We start from the raw sequence: 18,894 nt of genomic DNA on the forward strand, positions 1-18,894 counted from the left end.
ATCACGTACGCTACGCAGCACTTGTAAGGGTTTAAAACACCGCTAACATACAAAAACTTTATAGAAAGCAATATATTAATAATATTCCAATGCTAAATTGACTAAATCAATTTTAATATATTCCCTAATATCAAAAATGTGCCTTAATCAAATTTACCTTAAATTCAAAAGATGTTTAAAGAGCTAGCCGGTGCACTGCGATATACGCAGACCTTGGTAAGTAGCAACCATTAATCTTAACATTACAAGAGCTAAAATCTAATTTCGTCTTGTAAATATTTAATTTATCAGCGGCCTAGAACGTATGAAGGGGCTATAAAGGAGTGCATTGGAACAGATCGTACGACAATATCCTAATTCACTCGCTCGAATGTAATCCATTAGTGTTGCCCTACCGTCCTCAGGGCGCCCCCCGCACTCCTCTCCCCCCGCCCCACCGGCCCGTCATTCATAAACCTCCATATCATTTGTATTGGCACATGTTTCATATAACTAATGGACGGGGACACATTAAATACAGACATCTGCTTATTGCAATCAACAATATCAATATAAAAAATCTGTTATTTGATTGACTGGGAGGAAAGTGCAGTCCACTGTACCACTGTTATTATAAATGTGTATGTAACTTGCGTATTACGTTTACTAAAGCAATTGGTAACGTCAAATATCATAAATGTAATTAATACGAAGTCGTATCAAGTAAAATTAAATACATAATTCTATTTTATTACTTTCAATTAAAACTTTACACATAAAGCTTACGAAAGAATGTTCTAGAGCCGTAATTAATAGTCTATTATAATTAGGGTGACCTCGGCAATTGTGAGATTATCTTGCCAATTATTGTGAGCGGAACACGATCTTTAAATTATCTTAATTGATCTCGGTATGGCGACGAACTTATTAAACGTGTAGACATTTTCGCGATTATTTTAAGGACGGTGTTTGAACACGCGATGTTTGAAGTAATTAAGGCCGCATTTATATTTATCTGACGTGTTGTGTTGTGATGCTCTCTGTCGTGATGGCTACTGTTCACATTGATATGACGTGTTATGATGCATTATGACGGTTTTTTGTATCAGTTCCGTCTTGACTCCCAGAGAGTTCACACATTTGCAATGTTTTTTCAAGAATCATCCGATTCAGATTCAGACTCTCATAACTTGATCTTTATATTCTTTACATTTTGGATTATAAATCACTTTAAATTGTCTTACGTATTCAATTAGTTGCTCTTCGTCCATTTCTGACGCGTAATAACACAACACTGGCGCGTGCACACTAGTCTGATGCGGTATGACGTCTCACGGCACCGCCCCCCGCACCTCACCCTTTCTGACGCGGACCGGGATCGCCTGTGACACGACACATCAGAAGCCGTCATAACACACCGCATTGAATAAATGTGAACGCTTCCATATTAAATGTATGAAACTGATACCGTTCTGATGCATCACAACACAACACGTCAGATAAATGTAAATGCGGCTTAAGTAATTCGAGATAAAGTTTTAGAGGCGTATTCGTTCAAAGAAATACAGGTTTTAAGTTTAATCAATTACTGAGCTTTTTAATAGAATAATATTTTATAAAGTTTTACATCTGCAATATCTGATCAGATATTATAATTTTTTTATTGAATCTGTTATCTAAATATGGCTCTATGGGTATCTGTTGTATCGATGATGCGATAAAAGATTCGAAATTTAAAAACTAACATTAAAAATTTCTACATTCCATTTTCAAATTCCATCTCATAAATTTCAATTTTAGTCGGCAATGAAAGTCTAATTATTATATAATTTTAATGGGTTTAATATGAGTGTTAACGAGATGAAATTAATGTAAACACGACCGTTGGGGCCAGAGACCGCATAGAGCGGCTGTTACGTTAATTAATTAATAAATAAGCCTGGTGAATAATGGCTCCTGTGACAGCCCAAACTTCCTACTAATTATTCACTTTTTTCATAATTTAAAGTTAAAGTTGGTTTTTGTTTAATAATACAAACTTTTTTAATTTCTTGCATATCTTTCTTGCATAGGACACGACTCTTGTCTCTTTGTTAACAATATAGGACGAAGGGAAATGGAATTAACATACATATGTATTTTTATTGAGGTGTTTCATTCTTGTTTTCAAACATCCTTAAGAAAAATAGAGAGATAGATATGAGTTTCAAAGAGATGCCACTAAACCTTTTACGCACACCCTCATATGATACAAATCTTAAATCCACATCAATAAACGAAATAAAGTAGAAAAGCGCCACGATCGTATTTACAATTAAGTTAATGAACATAAAATGTATTACTTAACGTTCCATTCGGCTGTTTGCTTTACCCGGCTTTAATACACTCACCTATCTACACAGAAGCCAGTAGATAACGTTTTCAGAAAAATTAAAGAAAGTAATCAGCGGAATTACGTCGGCTACTAAAATATGTATTCGTCATAAAAGTATGCGCCGACTTCTGAATAAATATTCATTATGACGGTTCGCGTAGCGTTTTAGCGGGATTAAATGCTATTATCTGTGATGTGATGCTCTCCACTGAATCAATCAAATACTGTACCAAGATGACATGAATATGTATTTAACATTAATAGCAATATTCGATTACCTAACAAGTGTTTTTCGAATTTCGAATTCACTTGCTCTTTTGTTTACATTATTTCGTTATTTATTCTTGAAACTACGTTTTATATTCAACAGACATCGTGTGTTATTATGATTGAAAATTAATAATTGTACGTCGTTAGTTAATATAAACATTCAAACATAAATAAGAATCTTTTAATAAAAGTAAATATTCTTTTGTGTTCCGTTATTTACAAGATCTCTTAATATTTATTAACAGGACACAACATAAATGATTGGTCCGTAAGTTCAATAAAATAAAGTTCCATTCAATTTAATACTCATTCTTTATATCGCATAAGAAAACCATTTAGCAAAAACCGGTGTAATTTGTCGAAGACATCGCTGCGCCTCGCTCAATATGTATGAGTTGTAAACAGTAGTAGGGGCCTTCATCCGACTGAAAGCTTTCATTCGACACTAATTAATTACTCAACTCGGTTTCAATTAAATTAACTCGAGAACGGGCATCGACACGCAATGAATCGATTGCCAGCCACGATTAAGATCGTTAATGTCGATCAATTTTCCTCGTTAGCGATCAATAAAGTTATTAGAATGTCGAGGTATGCTTTCATAGAAATAGCAATTCACTCCTTAACTAAATAAACCTGCTGAAGTACCATTGTGACCCAACAATGCCGGTAAGTAGATAGAATTAATACACGGAACACTAAAGCTAGATTGGCCCCTCAAACTTTAACAGAGTTTTGGACTGCACCCTTAGTGAAGAGGGGACGTTTTAATTACGGCGTTTAAGTAAAAGCGCTGCATCTAGCTACGTGCATTACACAGATTCAACCACCAAAAGCCTCCCACTTAGCTAATGAAACATGTTCGTGCATAGTGTTCCGAGCGTCGTTGCAGTTAGGCCTTCCCGGCATTGTGAAGGGATTCGGGAACTCGAGTCCGCAAATCCTCATTTACTTGCATTATTTTAATGGAGCTATTGTGGCCGGATGTCCTTTGTCGCGTGCAGCGAATCCGGCGCAGGCTGTGGGAAATGTGCCGGTGCATAAGTGCATCACTGGCCCCATTCGGACGCTCGATTGCGGCGAGGCGCGCTCTCAATTTGGGAGCTTCAAATCGCTTCCTCGATCTCGATATCAAAGAAGAGAATGTGGGTTTATTGTAGTCGTAATTACGGAATGGCGACCGGTACGTCGTACCCATTTAACTAATTAACTGGAGCGAAGTCGTTTGGAAACCGCGCGCCCGCAGAGGAATATCTGACGTCTATTAGCTGGCTTCCCTAATAAGCTAAGAGGTTGTCTTGCTCGTATAAAAATGCAATCGGGCCTCTGCCCCGCTGGCGACGTTGTACAAACTTTTCAAATTTTCCAGCAGCGCGCTGCGGTATTAATTTTAAATTAGAGGCTGAGACGTAAATTGTGCCCACATGTGAACGATTGGCGATAATTAAACTTTCCGAGTTTAGATTAATTCTTAAATCTTTTATTACTTTATTAATTGCTTTTTGTTTGCTTATTAAGTACAGACGCGTTCTTAATTCTATTCTAACGTTATGCTACGCTTCACGCATTAACCTAGACAAATATTGATGATTTTTTTTTGATAAACAAAAGTTATAAGTTTTGTTTACTATTTATTTTAGGGTACTTTATTTGCAAGTGATTTTATAAACAAATTTTCGTTTAAATCTACGTAAGTTGTGTATTTTTAATTTACACGCAAAATATACTTTACGAACCAAGAAATAGCGAAACGTCTCTGTTCTCCAATGACGTTAGCCTTGAGAATCTAATTTATTATTATCAGTGATGTTGCGATACGAAAATAAAATAATGAGTATAATATGACCTTACTGTCAGGAGTTGATTAATTTCTAAACCTCATTTTAACTAGCATCGTAATAACTAAACCAGACACGAACCGGAGTCCAATGAATAAATTAAATACTAATTTCTTGACATACTTTGTTTGAAGCGGATTACCTTGCTCATAATGCAATTTATAAAGTTTTAATTTTGATACTTTTCACGCTTATGGATTATAATACTAGCAAATTCGTATTATTTTGGAACAAAAATTGTCATCGTTAAGGGAAATTATTAAAGTATTAAAAATAATACCTAAATTGATTTTTGATTGATCTTTTTTTTATATAATTAAGCTTTTTCTTTCTTTATCTCAATTTAGCGTAGACGTTGTAGCAGTCACGGTTAAGTGTAATTTTCATCGGCATATGCATTTTATTTTAAGGAAGGTTGTTGAATTGAAGTGGTTTTTTTTATATTTACTCACCAATTATGAAGTACAAACCAAATTCTAAAAGTAACCCGAACAAATATCTCAGTAATCGATCAGGCACGCTAAACATTGAATCTGTTTACAACTACTTTTAGCTAGAAGCGAGTAATTAGTACGAAAATGATTAAGGCGAGAGTAGACCATTAGCAACACGCAACGGTAGCGGGTTCGACGCCCGTGAGATCGTCACGAAGGGCGATTATTATAATGAACAAAAAGTGTCCTCAATTCCGTTTGGGTTTTGATGAAGAAATTTAAAGTTTATTAAGTGAAAACATGACTAAGATGGTTGGATTTACGGGGTACAGTTGTACATAATCCCCTGTCTCAGCAAGTGAATTTTCGACAGTTATAGATTTTAGTACGTTATATTATACGTTACGTAAAACAAAAAACTTGCCGATTAAAAAGAGTGGCGTAGAGTTTATTTCCAGTTCTTCTCTTCCATTCTAAGCCCTTGATTTGAGAACTGGCAGTAAATGTAAAATTAGAAGCACTTAAAGAATATTTCTTTTTTGACGTTCATAAGTGTACATTGTGTAACCTACATGAATAAATGATTTTTGACTTTTGTTAGAAAGACGGCCGCTATGCGTTTTATACATAAATAAAATGCGTTTTAAATGAAATAAATATAATTTAAGGCTTACGCAAATGTAGGTACTCCAATTAATTCGAGCCTTTGATTGCGATAAAATTACAAGCGTTGTTGTTTAAAGTGAGTTTGTTACCCGCTCACTTAGCCTTTGACGTGAGATCTCACCTGTCCTGGGCAGATATCAGAGACAGGACTAGCCCGGAGCTAGCCCTTTGTGAAAAGATTCCCAAAGCAAGTGAGACCACTTTGATGTCGGGCCCAGGGGGTAATTTGGAAAAACGTTATTTAATTAACTTTCGACAAGTCCGAGTAATCGTGTTACAAAGCTTGGTGAACGGTCAGGTCTTTGAGCCCACACTTTTACCAAATGCAAAGGTGCTGTCATGACCATGGTTTCCAATTAACTCGCTTTGACCGGCACAAAGCAATAGTTCGCGCCTCCCTATTTGCTGTGGAACCTTTCAAATTTATACATACAAAAGTGTCATTGTTAGTGACGGTTTCATTTAATTTTAGACTTTGGTAATTGTTTATCAACAAAAAAAAGTTTAATTGGTGTGCTGTATTACTTATAAATAACGTAGAACACTGTTTAAATTGAAATGTATTAAAGAGTTGGACAATAGTTTTATTAGTTTCCAAAATAAGTTTAGAGTACTTAAACTTTGGAAATGGTTAACAGTGCATTTTGTGAAACGCCGTAAGCGAGTGGGTGGCGCCTGCGGCGCTCGGACGTTGGTCGCCACTACGAGATAATTAACTCATGAACTATCCCTCGAGAAGTACGCCAATTAGAATTCGCTTCAAAGCCTTAATAAATATCATTATCTATGTTAGAATATAGCAGATTATATTTGGTTGACGTATAAACTGAAGACAAAGAAGTTAAAATAGCCTATGCGTTATAGACGAGTTTGCAAGTTTTAAAGCAGTCTTTTTGTTCATTAAGTTTGTTAATTGTGATATTTGTTTGATAATTGTATAATTATAGAACAAGACGATTTATGTCTTGTGAATGTGATTAATCTGAGTCGCTGATGACCAATCACAATCAAGCGATTCGATACGACATTTTGTTAACTACCATGGGATTTTTAACTAACATGTTAATATAAATACTTAAAAGTTATGTTTAATCTGTTCTGTTATTATATTTTGGGAGTCGAAAATTGGCACCTTGAGCGCATGGGCCAAGATCAGGCTTTCAAGGTGGCTTCTCAGCGGGCCTAGTGGTCGGAGAGCAGTACAGCAGAGCAGATCGGCCTAGATACCTCTGGATCGACAGAGTGGAGGAGCACCTGCTGCAGCAGAAAGCCGGATTGGCTGAACAAGACACAACACACGAGAGCCTAACAGACATATTCATTGATGATTTATTAAAAGGAAGGTTGAAGAATGTTTCCGTAAATATTGTGTTAAATTTAAATAATTAACGACAGAATAACCGGACGTGGGCGTTGAAAGTTACTCTTCGAGTAAACGACAGGAACAAATTCCAAGACAATTCTGCATTTTTACAGATTAAAATAGTTTTATTAATAGATTATTTAAATTTGATTTTACACAAATAATGCTCTCGGGATGACTGATATACTATATGACTGATTGTGCGGATATAAAAAATAAATAATGTGATTATAAAATCACATAAGGTTTGATTGTAATATAGTAAAATTCTAATTTTTAATTATGTACGATAAATTTGCACGCCATTATATGTGGCAGAATATGCGGAGTTAAGATTGTACAACCATAAGATTTTTATACCATATTCTTGCAAATAAATTATTATGATTATGATGAGCCACTTACAGTTAAAGTTTGTTGATATGATAGAAATTAGGTTTATGATGTACCACAATAGGGCTGACAATATTTGAATTTCCTGTTATTTTTTTTACCATTAATTACCTGATTCATTAATTGATGGACAGTTTAAGAAACATATTGTTGGCCATAAACCCGCCCGTTGCGGACAAAACAAACAAATTCCTGTATTGTTATGAAACGAAGTATTTAATAAATTAAATGTGTGTGAATATGAAATATTTAGGCTGAAATTAAATAAGAATACTAAGTTCGTTCCACTCCAAGGAACTCGTAAACAAAGACCGATCTGATGTTCAATGAACAGATTAATGGGATTTCTTAGCCATTTCTTTGTGGTAATTAGAATTTTTTATTATTAATTAGTACAGTGCAGTACTATAAACTGTATTTTGGAAGCTCCATGGATAAAACAAAACTAATGTTATTTCCAAAGGTAAATTTAATTTTGTTTTTGTACTTAATATATTTTATGTATGGTGATTTTGCATTAGTTTCGATTAAAAAGTCATACAAAACATTGACACTCCAAAATCTGTTCCATTTATCAACTCCAATATATTTTAACACGAGTCCCTGATATATTTCTTTCGTAAATTGTACTTGTCCTTACCATCAAGCAGAGGAAAGTCTATATTGGCAACTTCCTCCGTAACCTTCCGCAACCTTTTGAAGACCATCAAGTAAGACGGATTTGCAAGTAAACGCGATCCGCAAGCAAAATGTTTTGGTAACAAAACATCAGTCAAGTTAGTAGAATAATTGTTTGCATTGGCACTAAACAGAGAGATTTAACTGTCGCCCTTAGTAATTATCGTGGCATCACAAGAGATAGATAGACTGAAATAAGAATTATCTTACTGCAAAGACAGCTTTCTTATTTTAAAACAAAAGGCATATCCTCCTACAAAAGTCACACATACTCTCCCTTACACACACAAACATATATATGCTTAGATATACCAATATTTATAAGTATGTATTATATTTTACTAGCGTAGGCCGTTCTTTGTTAATTATTATAAATTTAAAATGTAATTTATATAAAAGCTGTTGCCTACGAAATAAAATAATAATCTATCAAAACAATTATTTTAAACTGTTATCCTGCATTCACGCGTTTAAATAATCCGAGTTTGTTTACGAAAACATCAAAATCAATTATAATATTTAAAGCTAATTGGCACTCAAAATACAGGCAGATATATCAGAATGTCACACTAATTAATGTGATCTAGCGTAACAGACTATCAATATTAATTATTTCTTGAAGCAAACTTTCAGTCACGACTTAAGCGCTAATTAATTAAAGGTCAGACCGTGTTCCTACATTTCACGCGATCATTAGTTGAGATGTACTCAAAGGTTTTAATTGTCGTGTACATTAATTAAGCTTTATAATTAGATGTATTTTACTTGCGTATAAATGGTGTAATGGAAAACATAGCGTCTTAAATATTTTTTCATTGATGTCTAATATACGATGTGTTTAAAAATATATCATATGTAGTGTATTTTAATATAAAATGTGTGGAACAATCTTTTTTATGTTACAAATTACACTACGACACATTTAAGCCCGTGCCGTACGTACACAATTTTTATAAGCTTTTACTTACATGCACTTAAGGCATCGCTCAGTAGCTTTCAATTAATTAAGATCGAACCTAGGCACATAGTATCACTCCCTTACGTCAAATCCATTACATTTTTGAGTAGCGCTAAGACTCAATCATACCCTAAGTACATACACTTGTACTACGACATTTTAATTATGATTTCGTAAAATATTTTTTGGTCAGCTAACAGAAGTTACTTCAAACATAAGTAAAAATCTATAAGCTAACCCATCGTGTATCATAAGTAGACTTGAATAATAAAAAATATATAAAAAGATTAAAAGTTTAACGTACTACTTTTGTATGCTAAGAAAAATACGACACAACTGCGACATATTCTGTGAAATGAAATATTCAATAAATGTACAATGCAGTTTAATTCGCCGCGTTATCAACACCGGCTAATCAATACAGACAATTAATCACAGTCTCCGTTACGTGTAATCTACGTAACTGAGCTTTGGTATTGTTATAATTACTAATAACAATAGTACCAATTGGCCTATTTCAATATAATGTAGATAGTAAACGGCAAATTGGCCGTTAAGGTGTTACTTTATATAGGCTTTTAATCTCTTGGGGAAATTGTATTGTTTTTACGTTTAAAATGTATTATTACAGTGTACATGTGTGAAAACATGCACACTTTCATACTCTATCTATTATAAATTGGAAATGATCTAACAAATACAAAGGAATGGGTAAGAAGATTCATCTGTCATAGCCTATAGTGCCATGGTGTGGATATTTAATCTCTATGGTAATGAAAATCATAACTGTCAAATTAATGCAGTGACATTTTAGTATGTTTTTGTAAGTTTGATATTCTCTGTACGTCATTGTTGAGTCGTTTTTACGTTTGTAATCTAAATACTATTTACGAGTCTCCGTAGAGAGTACGTGGTCGTGCCTTACCATTATCATAAAAAATGTGAATTCTTTATGTATTTGAGTGGGAAATTATTTATTATTATTAGTAAAATAAAGCTTAATAATGTCGCCTATCAAAAATGTTCACCTGTATAAGTGTGAATTATTAAGAGATATTTCTTGTTTTCAAATAGAAAGTGTAGTGAAAGGTATAAGATTTATAACAAAGACAACCGATAACAGAAAATTTATTAATGGCTATTTATAAAATAATTATCATGTTAAAGCAATTCCATTGTGTATATTTCATTATTTACAATGCCAATATCGACCACCAATATACTTATATTTTAACTGATAACAATTAAATACTTAAGACAGATACAACATAGCGCCATCTAGCGATCAATATTCTTTTCCCATCTATAATCTCCGTAGAGTTCATGTTTATCATAGTTTAGGCAGGTTTAAAAAAATTCAGACATTATTTTAGTTTTTAGTAGTAAAACGTACCTGTTCAAAATCTCTGTGCGAGTGTTGCGCGGGGGCAGGCGGCGCTCATTCCCGCGACCGCCGCGGGCGACCCACCTTGCCCTTGCGGACAGGCGCCCCCGGTGCTGCCGCATTCGCACTTTTCATTAGCTTCTGCCAGTCCTGCTCACACACTAGGGAACCCGCCAGCATGTAGTACCTGGATTAGGCGTAAATTAAGTTGAAGTTGATTTATTATTAGATGTCAGTTATGGCTCTACTCTTGGCGTATAATCCGTGGTCGTGTGTTCGAATCTCGGCGAAACAACAATTGGTTTTGGGTGGTTAGGTTGAATTGTCTTTTTATAAGCGTCTCTCAGACCTAAGAGCTCCAAGCATACTAGTCGACTGATCTTTGTCGAACAGTGAAGTTTTCTTTCTTTCGGTTGGGTTACACCAGCGACGTAGAAAATATTACAAATAATGACTTCTAGAAGAAAGATGACAGAATGCAAACATACCTATCGCCCTGCATGAGGTGTGAGCCACATTTAGAACATGCGAAGCATTTTATGTGGAAGACGTGTAGAGGTTGCTGGGGTGCGCTCGTCCGCATCACGAATTCGCTCGCGGGTATCGCCTGCCCGCATGCTGCGCACGCGCCGCCGGAACCAAACATTCTGAAAGTTCAAAAGTAAAATGTAATTCTTTTAAAAAGATAATTTAGACTATTTTTTACAATTCAAAAGTATTACCTACATATTGTACAGTTTCATAAAGGTCTTAAATTTTATTAAAATTAAATATAAAATATTATATATATGAACATTTATATTGATGGTTGTGTTTTCCGATGATGCCATTCAAAAGATCTGATGTCCTTATTCTATTGAATATATTATTAGAACACGATCACGAATTTATAGCCAATAGGTCACGCCTTTGCTTTAATTGACATTTAAGTGAACGATAAATACGTTAAGATACTAATAATAAACGCCTCATATCAATAAACCTTTGAAGTAATTACACATACAATGTCTTACATTCACAGACGAGAATAAACTCAAAGTATGTCAAAAACGTATTGGCTTTTTTTAATAGCCGATTCAGCTTAAGGCAATTATGAGCTTTACCAGAAACACTGTGGTTTTCTTTTAAAAAAAAAAGGATTTACACGCCTAACACAGCTCAACAAATACAGAGTTTATATGGTCTTAATTTCTTAGCCAAAACATATAAATGGCAATCTATGGAGTTGAACTTCGACTTCAATAAGAGGGGACATAATAAGTTAAAACTTCGATATTACTTTATTCTATTAATCTGAATAAAATTTTACAGTACCCAAAGTCCTCCCTGACTCTTTATTCGTGTTAACAGTTCTATAATACCAGTTATTTATTAATAAATAAAATAAATCTCTATTGTTACAATTTGAAGAAATTTTGCAAGATTTATTGGATTTTTTGTTAAAGGGTCAGATTAATAGTTCTCAAGGTCTTTTGATTTGTACATTCTAATATATGAGGAAAATAGAACTGGATCGGTCAAAGCTTTCGCATTAGAGAAATATGGAAGGAAAGCTTTCAATTTATCGGTTCACTTGAGAATGCTAAATTTAATGCTTGATGTTAAGATAGCGGTAACGGGTAACAAGCTCACGATTATTGCCCGTTAAACTTTGATAAATTGTTCATAAAATAATATAATGACAAGTACAACGTTATAAATCACTTCGTGTAATACATGGGCTTTTAAATATGTATTTGTTTTATTAGCAATGAGTTTGGGTTGAACGACGATTTTTTCGTCTACAAAAATTTCATTGAAGTAACATCTCTATTCTGTATATAAGACAAATTGTATTTAAGCGCCAGTTATGTAACCTAACATTAGTTAAGTATATATATTTTAGTAAATAAGTAGTAGCGTTAACAAAATGTAAGCAATCATCGCCCACTTGAAGCCAAAATGAGCCATTTAGTTTTTACCACACTCATAAATTGTAATTTAACAATCTCGTTTCCGATAATGATAAACAGACTCTTCAATAAGTCAAATTAGTTTTTTGTTAATCCAGCGTCGCAACCCCACTATCCCTAATATTATCTTAGTTATAAGCTGATGTTTTAAACAATTAAAGCCAGTTTTTACCCAGCATCAAACAAAGTGTTTGTTTTAACATATATTTGAACATATCTATACAACAACCGCCACCAAACTTAACTCGCGTAACGTTTTAGACATATATCGAATAGTAGATATTTTTATAAGTATCATGATACTTCAGTATTCCAGATATAGCTGCTTTTATTTAGTTGTATTGTTCTTCACATCTCTCTCAACAGCTTTAAGTTGCGAACTCAACTATAAAATAATTAATATTTAATTGATTATAATGTAGGATAAAATTATTATTTAATTAAAATCCATGTACAATTAATGTTTGAATCAAACAGACAGTCTAATTACTCGCAAAGATTGAATTTTAATTGTATTGTCAAATTAAACTGATCGTGTTGCAGAGTTATTGTAAATGATTTCAATTTATTTGGTTATTACCATAATAATTAAAAGGCGCATGAATTGTGTTGAACAGGTTTTGTAATATTATTTTATATGAGGTGACATTTTTTGGTTAAGAGCGATCGTCGAATGTTTTTGTTTTATGTATGAATTGACAATCTTTATATATATAATTCTTCTGTGAGTGTGTATGTCACTGAACTTCTCTCAAACGACTGGACCGATTTTGATGAAATTTTTTGTATGTGTTCAAGGGGATCTGGGAATGGTTTAGATTCACAAATCAGCCCGCCAGATGGCGCTGCAATCGGTACTTTCATACTTTGCTTTACTTATTGCTTGAAATATCATGCAGGACAACGTCTGTCGGGTCCACTAGTGATTATTTAAAATAGTTACGGTTAAAACGGTATTATCTCTTGTAAATGTTTTATACTTTTTAAATGTTTTTTTTAAGTTTCAGTTATTCTAATTTCTAATTTAGCTTGGTCCTTTAAGTTTTTCAATTATAATTCCGGACATTTTTGGTTATGAATTTAGGATGTATATTGTACTTACCTACATACAATATACATGTCGATTCGCTCATAGTCACCCCACGGCCGAGAACACCGATGCAGCTGTTTCCGTTTAATACTCCTCTTTAATACTTAATGAGTAATTATTGCAATAGCCATTAGCGGACGGCATATTATTTACAGCCGGACGGAATATTAATAAATCGAAACAATCAGCCCGAAAGCAATCAAAATTTAATTACCTGACTCTTCGTGCTGAAAATTATTTGTGGCAAAAGATAAATTTGAAAGTCTTAAAAGATAAATTCGCTTCAATCACTCGCAGCAAATAGGATTTCATTTACTCCGGTAAGAGCGTTTTCAATTAAGGAACGACCGACAAACAGTAGGTATCGGTGTATGAAGGTAAAATTAATTAAACCGAGCCAAGACAAACATACGAATCTATTTGTGTTGGTCGCGGGAGCCGATACACGCAAATATGTTGGAGTTCGTGAAACTTATCAAGCCTATCGGAGTTATTTTCTTGCGCGATATTTACCCTTATGTAAAATTGCACACTTCACATATATAATTTACCATGTTAGATTTTAAAAGAGTATCTCTCTCTTTGTCGTGATTAAAAAACGGAATATTCCAACAATATTTTTTGATATCCGAGGTGAAAATGCATTTACGCATCCCCTGCCCCAAAAGTTGCAGGGGTATGTGGGACTCGACCCACACCAGAATCTCTGCTATTCAGATACTGGGTGAGCAATACCCACTAAAGCCATCTCGAGTAGTTCCTGCAAAGCTGCGTTACAGAGGCTCCAAGGTCGCTCTCGCATTATAAAGGGAGCTCAACGGCATTTTTTTGAATTAAAGGACTCAATACATTTTTCATTGAATAGTCAAATCGTCGTGTTTATGTGTGGTGATATCCAAGTGTGGTTTCATTATTTGTGGTTCATTTAAGAAGACTATTTTAAAAGATTTAATATTAGAACTTAGAAGAACTAAGTATACTTACGACAAACTTATTTACTAACGTTTAATTTTTGTATTTAAGTTAACTTTAGGCATATTAATATATATTGCTGTTGAGTTCTGTAGCTTGACAATTTAAAAAAATATATGTATATCACAAAATGTTAATATATAACATAAGACGTATTTAATTAAACAAATCGAAACTCCGAACATCTAAGACAAATTACACCAAACTAAGAAACTTTCAAAATCTGAAACATTTCAATAAATTAAAGGACACATGAATTTGTTTTCATCTCTCATTCGAACTTTAATCTAACTGATAAAAGGAATCCTTTCGCATTCGTGATTTATTTAAGAATTCCTAATCGAAAACTTTTAGGTCTATTAATTAGAATTCTGTATGCTAAACTTTGTCGAAGTTTGTTTCCTTACGTCACGTGTAAAATTGAATACGCGAATTCTCATTAATTTAAGATGAAGACTGTATCTTGACACGTTATTTTATTCATTACGGAGACGTTCCCGTTCTGAATGTTGTATACGTCGACTTCAGATTGTTATAAGGAACATAATTTAAAACCTCTCAGCGAGATCATTAGTGAGAGGAATAAAGGTGAAAGGATTCTGTATAATATTCCTCGAATCCTAAGTGTGAATAAATGAATTCTAGTAAATAATAAATAAGATTCCAAGTAATTGGTATTAAAGTTTTATTGAGTTGTCGAGATCTTTAACTAAAAGTTATTAATATTTGATTGAAGGATAGTTGTAATGTTAACGGTCCAATCCATATTCACAGGTTTTAAGATGAATACACAACGGCCCTTAATAACCTAAATCTAATCAAAATAGTTAAAATGTCTTTAAAACTCTATCCAAAGAGGAAGTTAGTTAAAGACTTTAATGCGGGAACATGTATTTATAGTACTTTTATAATTGAGGAATATGCTTTTTTCCATTACAACAATATGTCGGAAATAAGTTTTGCATTACGTTTTTACAAACCTAGTATATTTCTATAAGTATATTTTTAGATACTATGCTTAATATAATAAATAATAAGGTGAATGAGGTACGTGTTCTTATACCGTACTGACTTCTATTTTCAGTGTTAAGATGCGATCTTTCGAAAGAACTACTATGACTTAACATCTACCAATGAAGAAACCGTAGCCATTGGCTACTTCACTGTAACGTAAGTACAATGTGTTCTGTATGTAACGTAATCCACCAAATGACAATAATATATAATAACTAAACAAAAATTCAATCAGACTCTTTATCGAAGGTAGGAAAATAGATGCTATACATAAGTCTATCGTGTTCTCCGGCGTACTTGTTGCGTCGATTCGAAGACGCCTCAACCGGGAGTAGAGTCATCTGTCAATCTACGGCCACTTATACACTCGGTGGAAAGGAAAGTGTTTTATAATAGCCAAGAGGCTTTTGTATTTTTAGGGGAAATTGTAAAATTATTCAAATAAATAGGACTTACGCTTAGACAATACTGGTGACCACAGTACAGTTGATCGCTCAACTTTTAAGTATCACAATATAAGGAAATGTAAACAGCACTATATCTGCCACAGGGATAAAACTATTAATAATTTATCTAGATGTACCGTTTATTATTGTATCTTAGTGTCAAATATTAAATTTAACAAAACCAGATTTTCTTTTTAGAACATAATCACATAGTGTTATTGTAATTATTGCTATACAAATAAGCAACTGTATACGAGTATAATTGTCAAAATAGTGAAAGTACCGCATAGTAACCAACCAGTAAGTCTTAAGAAGAGATCATAACAATAGAAAATGCCTACTACATTTTTGGTAGCGTAAATTAGGTATTTTGAAATTGATGACACCGGTTGTGGAAAATATGATAAATAATTATAACGTAAACTCATTTTCCCATTTTCCGATTACATTTTTTGTTAAGTTCCATTTATGTCCATCGTTCAAATTCAAATAAAATTATTACTGAATATCGAATAACTTCACTATCGTATAAACAAAATTAGCGAATACATTTGAAAGTTGAGATAGGAATCACACCACCTTTCCTTGGACGATGTTAACTCAGCTACAATATTCAAAACAAGAAATGCATAACTGCAGGATAAGTTTTCTAGAATCCCTAACAAGTCGCGAAATCGCAAAGATTTAACGAGTGTTACGCTAGTTACGGCAACTAGGCATAAAGTAGAGGTGTTATCGGATGTCGTTATAATCACAATGCATGTTAGGTGTATCAAGTTAGCACGTCGTTAGCAAGAAACTCGTTAGTGGGCGCGTGGCGTCGACAAGTCAAGAATTTGCTAATGACGCATGCCGCCCGGGCCGTCTTAACTTGCGAGATTGATACGTTCATAGGATGCGCGAGAGCGAATGTTTTATCATACACTTAATATTATAAAGTTGTGTTTATTCAAGGCGCTAATTTCAGAAATTCTTTAGTCTATTGAACTTTTATATTACGAATTAATGTGTGACTCTTGGGCCGTGGGGTTCAAGTGCATAGGCGCTAATTAAAGATTTGAGTTGGCGCCTGATTGATAGTACCGGGGAGCTCAGAGCTGGTGCTTTCCTCGCTCAACGAATAAATATCGCAATACAGCGAGGAAATGCTGCCAGCGTTAAAGGTACACCGCCACAAGGACCAAAAATTTTATTATTAATATGTAGGTTAAGAAAATTGTAAATACTGTAGGTATATTTGATTGTTATGATTAACACAGAACAGATATGTATGAAAACAGAAGCTAAAGACAAGAAATTTTATAATTGCTGTTGGCTTTATTGTAGTAGTAAATAATTAATTAGTAAATTGTAGTAGTAAAGGTTTATTTAATGATTTATTGCTATTACGTCGGCAGACAAACTTTATATACATATTCCTAGTAGAAAACGTATGCATATTTAAATATTAATAAAATCAATATGTTAAGCGGTTGGTATTTCTTCGTACAAACGATGTTGATTGACGCGATATTTTTGAAAAATTCAACAAAAATATATCATCAACAAACCTTAACACGTAGCTGTGAAGCAATCTAGTATTCAAATTGACATAGCTAGTAAAACAACAGAGGCTCCGGACTAAGTTCCATAAACTCGTTCCAACTCCCCTCTACACACTCTATCGGCGATTTTTAATTAAGTCCCTTGCGAGCGTCGAGCAAAGTAACACCATCAATTCATTATCCTAAACTCCGGCCCGATTGTTCCTCGCTCGCTACTTACGCAAACTTTCATTTTAATCAAGCGTTTAATTAAAAATTATCCGAGAAAAACAAAATAAGCCCGTTAGGGCGGTCTGAAACTAATTAAGGCGCATGCGATGAGCCGGCCGACAACGGGCCGTGAGGTGAGCGTTCTTTAATTAAACGCCTTGTTCCACTCCAGTGGTCGCTTAGCGAAACTATTAGTGCGGCGAGGAAAAACCTAACAAGTGTTAGGGGCGGGTCCTGCTGATTGCGGCTCTCCTAGACAATTAGACGCCCTATATATGTTCTTACAACTTGTCCTTTACTTGCTAGTTTAGAAACTATTTACCGTTATACAGCTTTTATTTCCTTTACAGTTTCAATTAAAACATGGTATACGTATAAATGTTCAAACAGTTATATTAATAAAACCTGTTGTTCGAAGAGCCGGGAGAAAGTTTCGTAATTAATGTTAATTTATCCATCAACTTGCTAAAATCAATTATCTAGTTATTACTCGCAATCGCCAACTTTATTAATAATCTTAAACTTATGTTCAACTATTTGGTGGGAGCTTTTTCAATGTTCTGTGTCACGAATAAAAACTTTTATAGCCGAACATCACATTATCTTATGTGTAGCGTGTTGCAGTAAAATACTGCAGGTAAACAAACCGCTAGGATAAAATACTAATTACAATAGACGCTTATAATTATACTAATAGCATCGGTCAAACGCATCAAAATTAATTGGCCACAAGCTCGCGTATTAATTACACCAATTATCTGTTACACTCATAAATAATAATGAATTATTGCACATAACATTTGTCAAAAGCCGCGCTCATACGATGAGCTAATCGACTATCACCGCTAATTGCCCCCGCGCGCCCACCGTCACCCGCCCTACGCTGGGCGGGCGGGTGGTCGGGTGCGCGCTAACTAATTAGATAAGTTTGCAACTTCACTGTACTTCTGGCGCCCCGGTACCGGTAAGCATCAATCTTTTTAATTAAACATTTTTGACGCTGCACCGATTAGCCATCGAACTCATTTCTATGCTAATAAAATAAATTCATCATTTATATGCTTATTATTGCCGCTACGGTAATAATTGAAGCACCCGCCTGAGTTTCGAGTTTTAATTAAGATCTAAGCATAAAATAACGTTAACTGAATATTAAATAAATAGAGATGAGATTATTGTAATTAATTTACATTCAAATGTTTTATTTTGATTTGAATTTGATAAATGGATTGTAATAAAATGTATTAATAAACGATTTGGTATATTATATTGAAATGTGTTTTGTTAGGACATTGAGAATAGCTTGTTATCTGTCATATTAAACGAGTG

General features: G+C 33.9%; 1 protein-coding gene across 2 annotated transcripts in view; it reads right to left on the minus strand.

Moving 5' to 3' along the window:
• The window catches only part of LOC125050953 (LIM domain transcription factor LMO4), a 145,881-nt gene that overhangs the window by 21,068 nt on the left and 105,919 nt on the right, over positions 1-18,894 (minus strand). For both annotated transcript variants that reach the window (XM_047651052.1, XM_047651051.1), the window contains exons 3-4: positions 10,826-10,984; positions 10,347-10,524 (exon numbers count right to left, since the gene is read on the minus strand). In XM_047651052.1, coding sequence (XP_047507008.1) covers positions 10,392-10,524; positions 10,826-10,984 — 292 coding nt within the window. In that variant the 3' untranslated portion in view covers positions 10,347-10,391. The remainder of the gene's footprint in view (positions 1-10,346; positions 10,525-10,825; positions 10,985-18,894) is intronic.

The sequence above is a fragment of the Pieris napi genome, chromosome 7 (assembly GCF_905475465.1).
Source record: "Pieris napi chromosome 7, ilPieNapi1.2, whole genome shotgun sequence".
Taxonomy (NCBI): Eukaryota; Metazoa; Arthropoda; class Insecta; order Lepidoptera; family Pieridae; genus Pieris; species Pieris napi.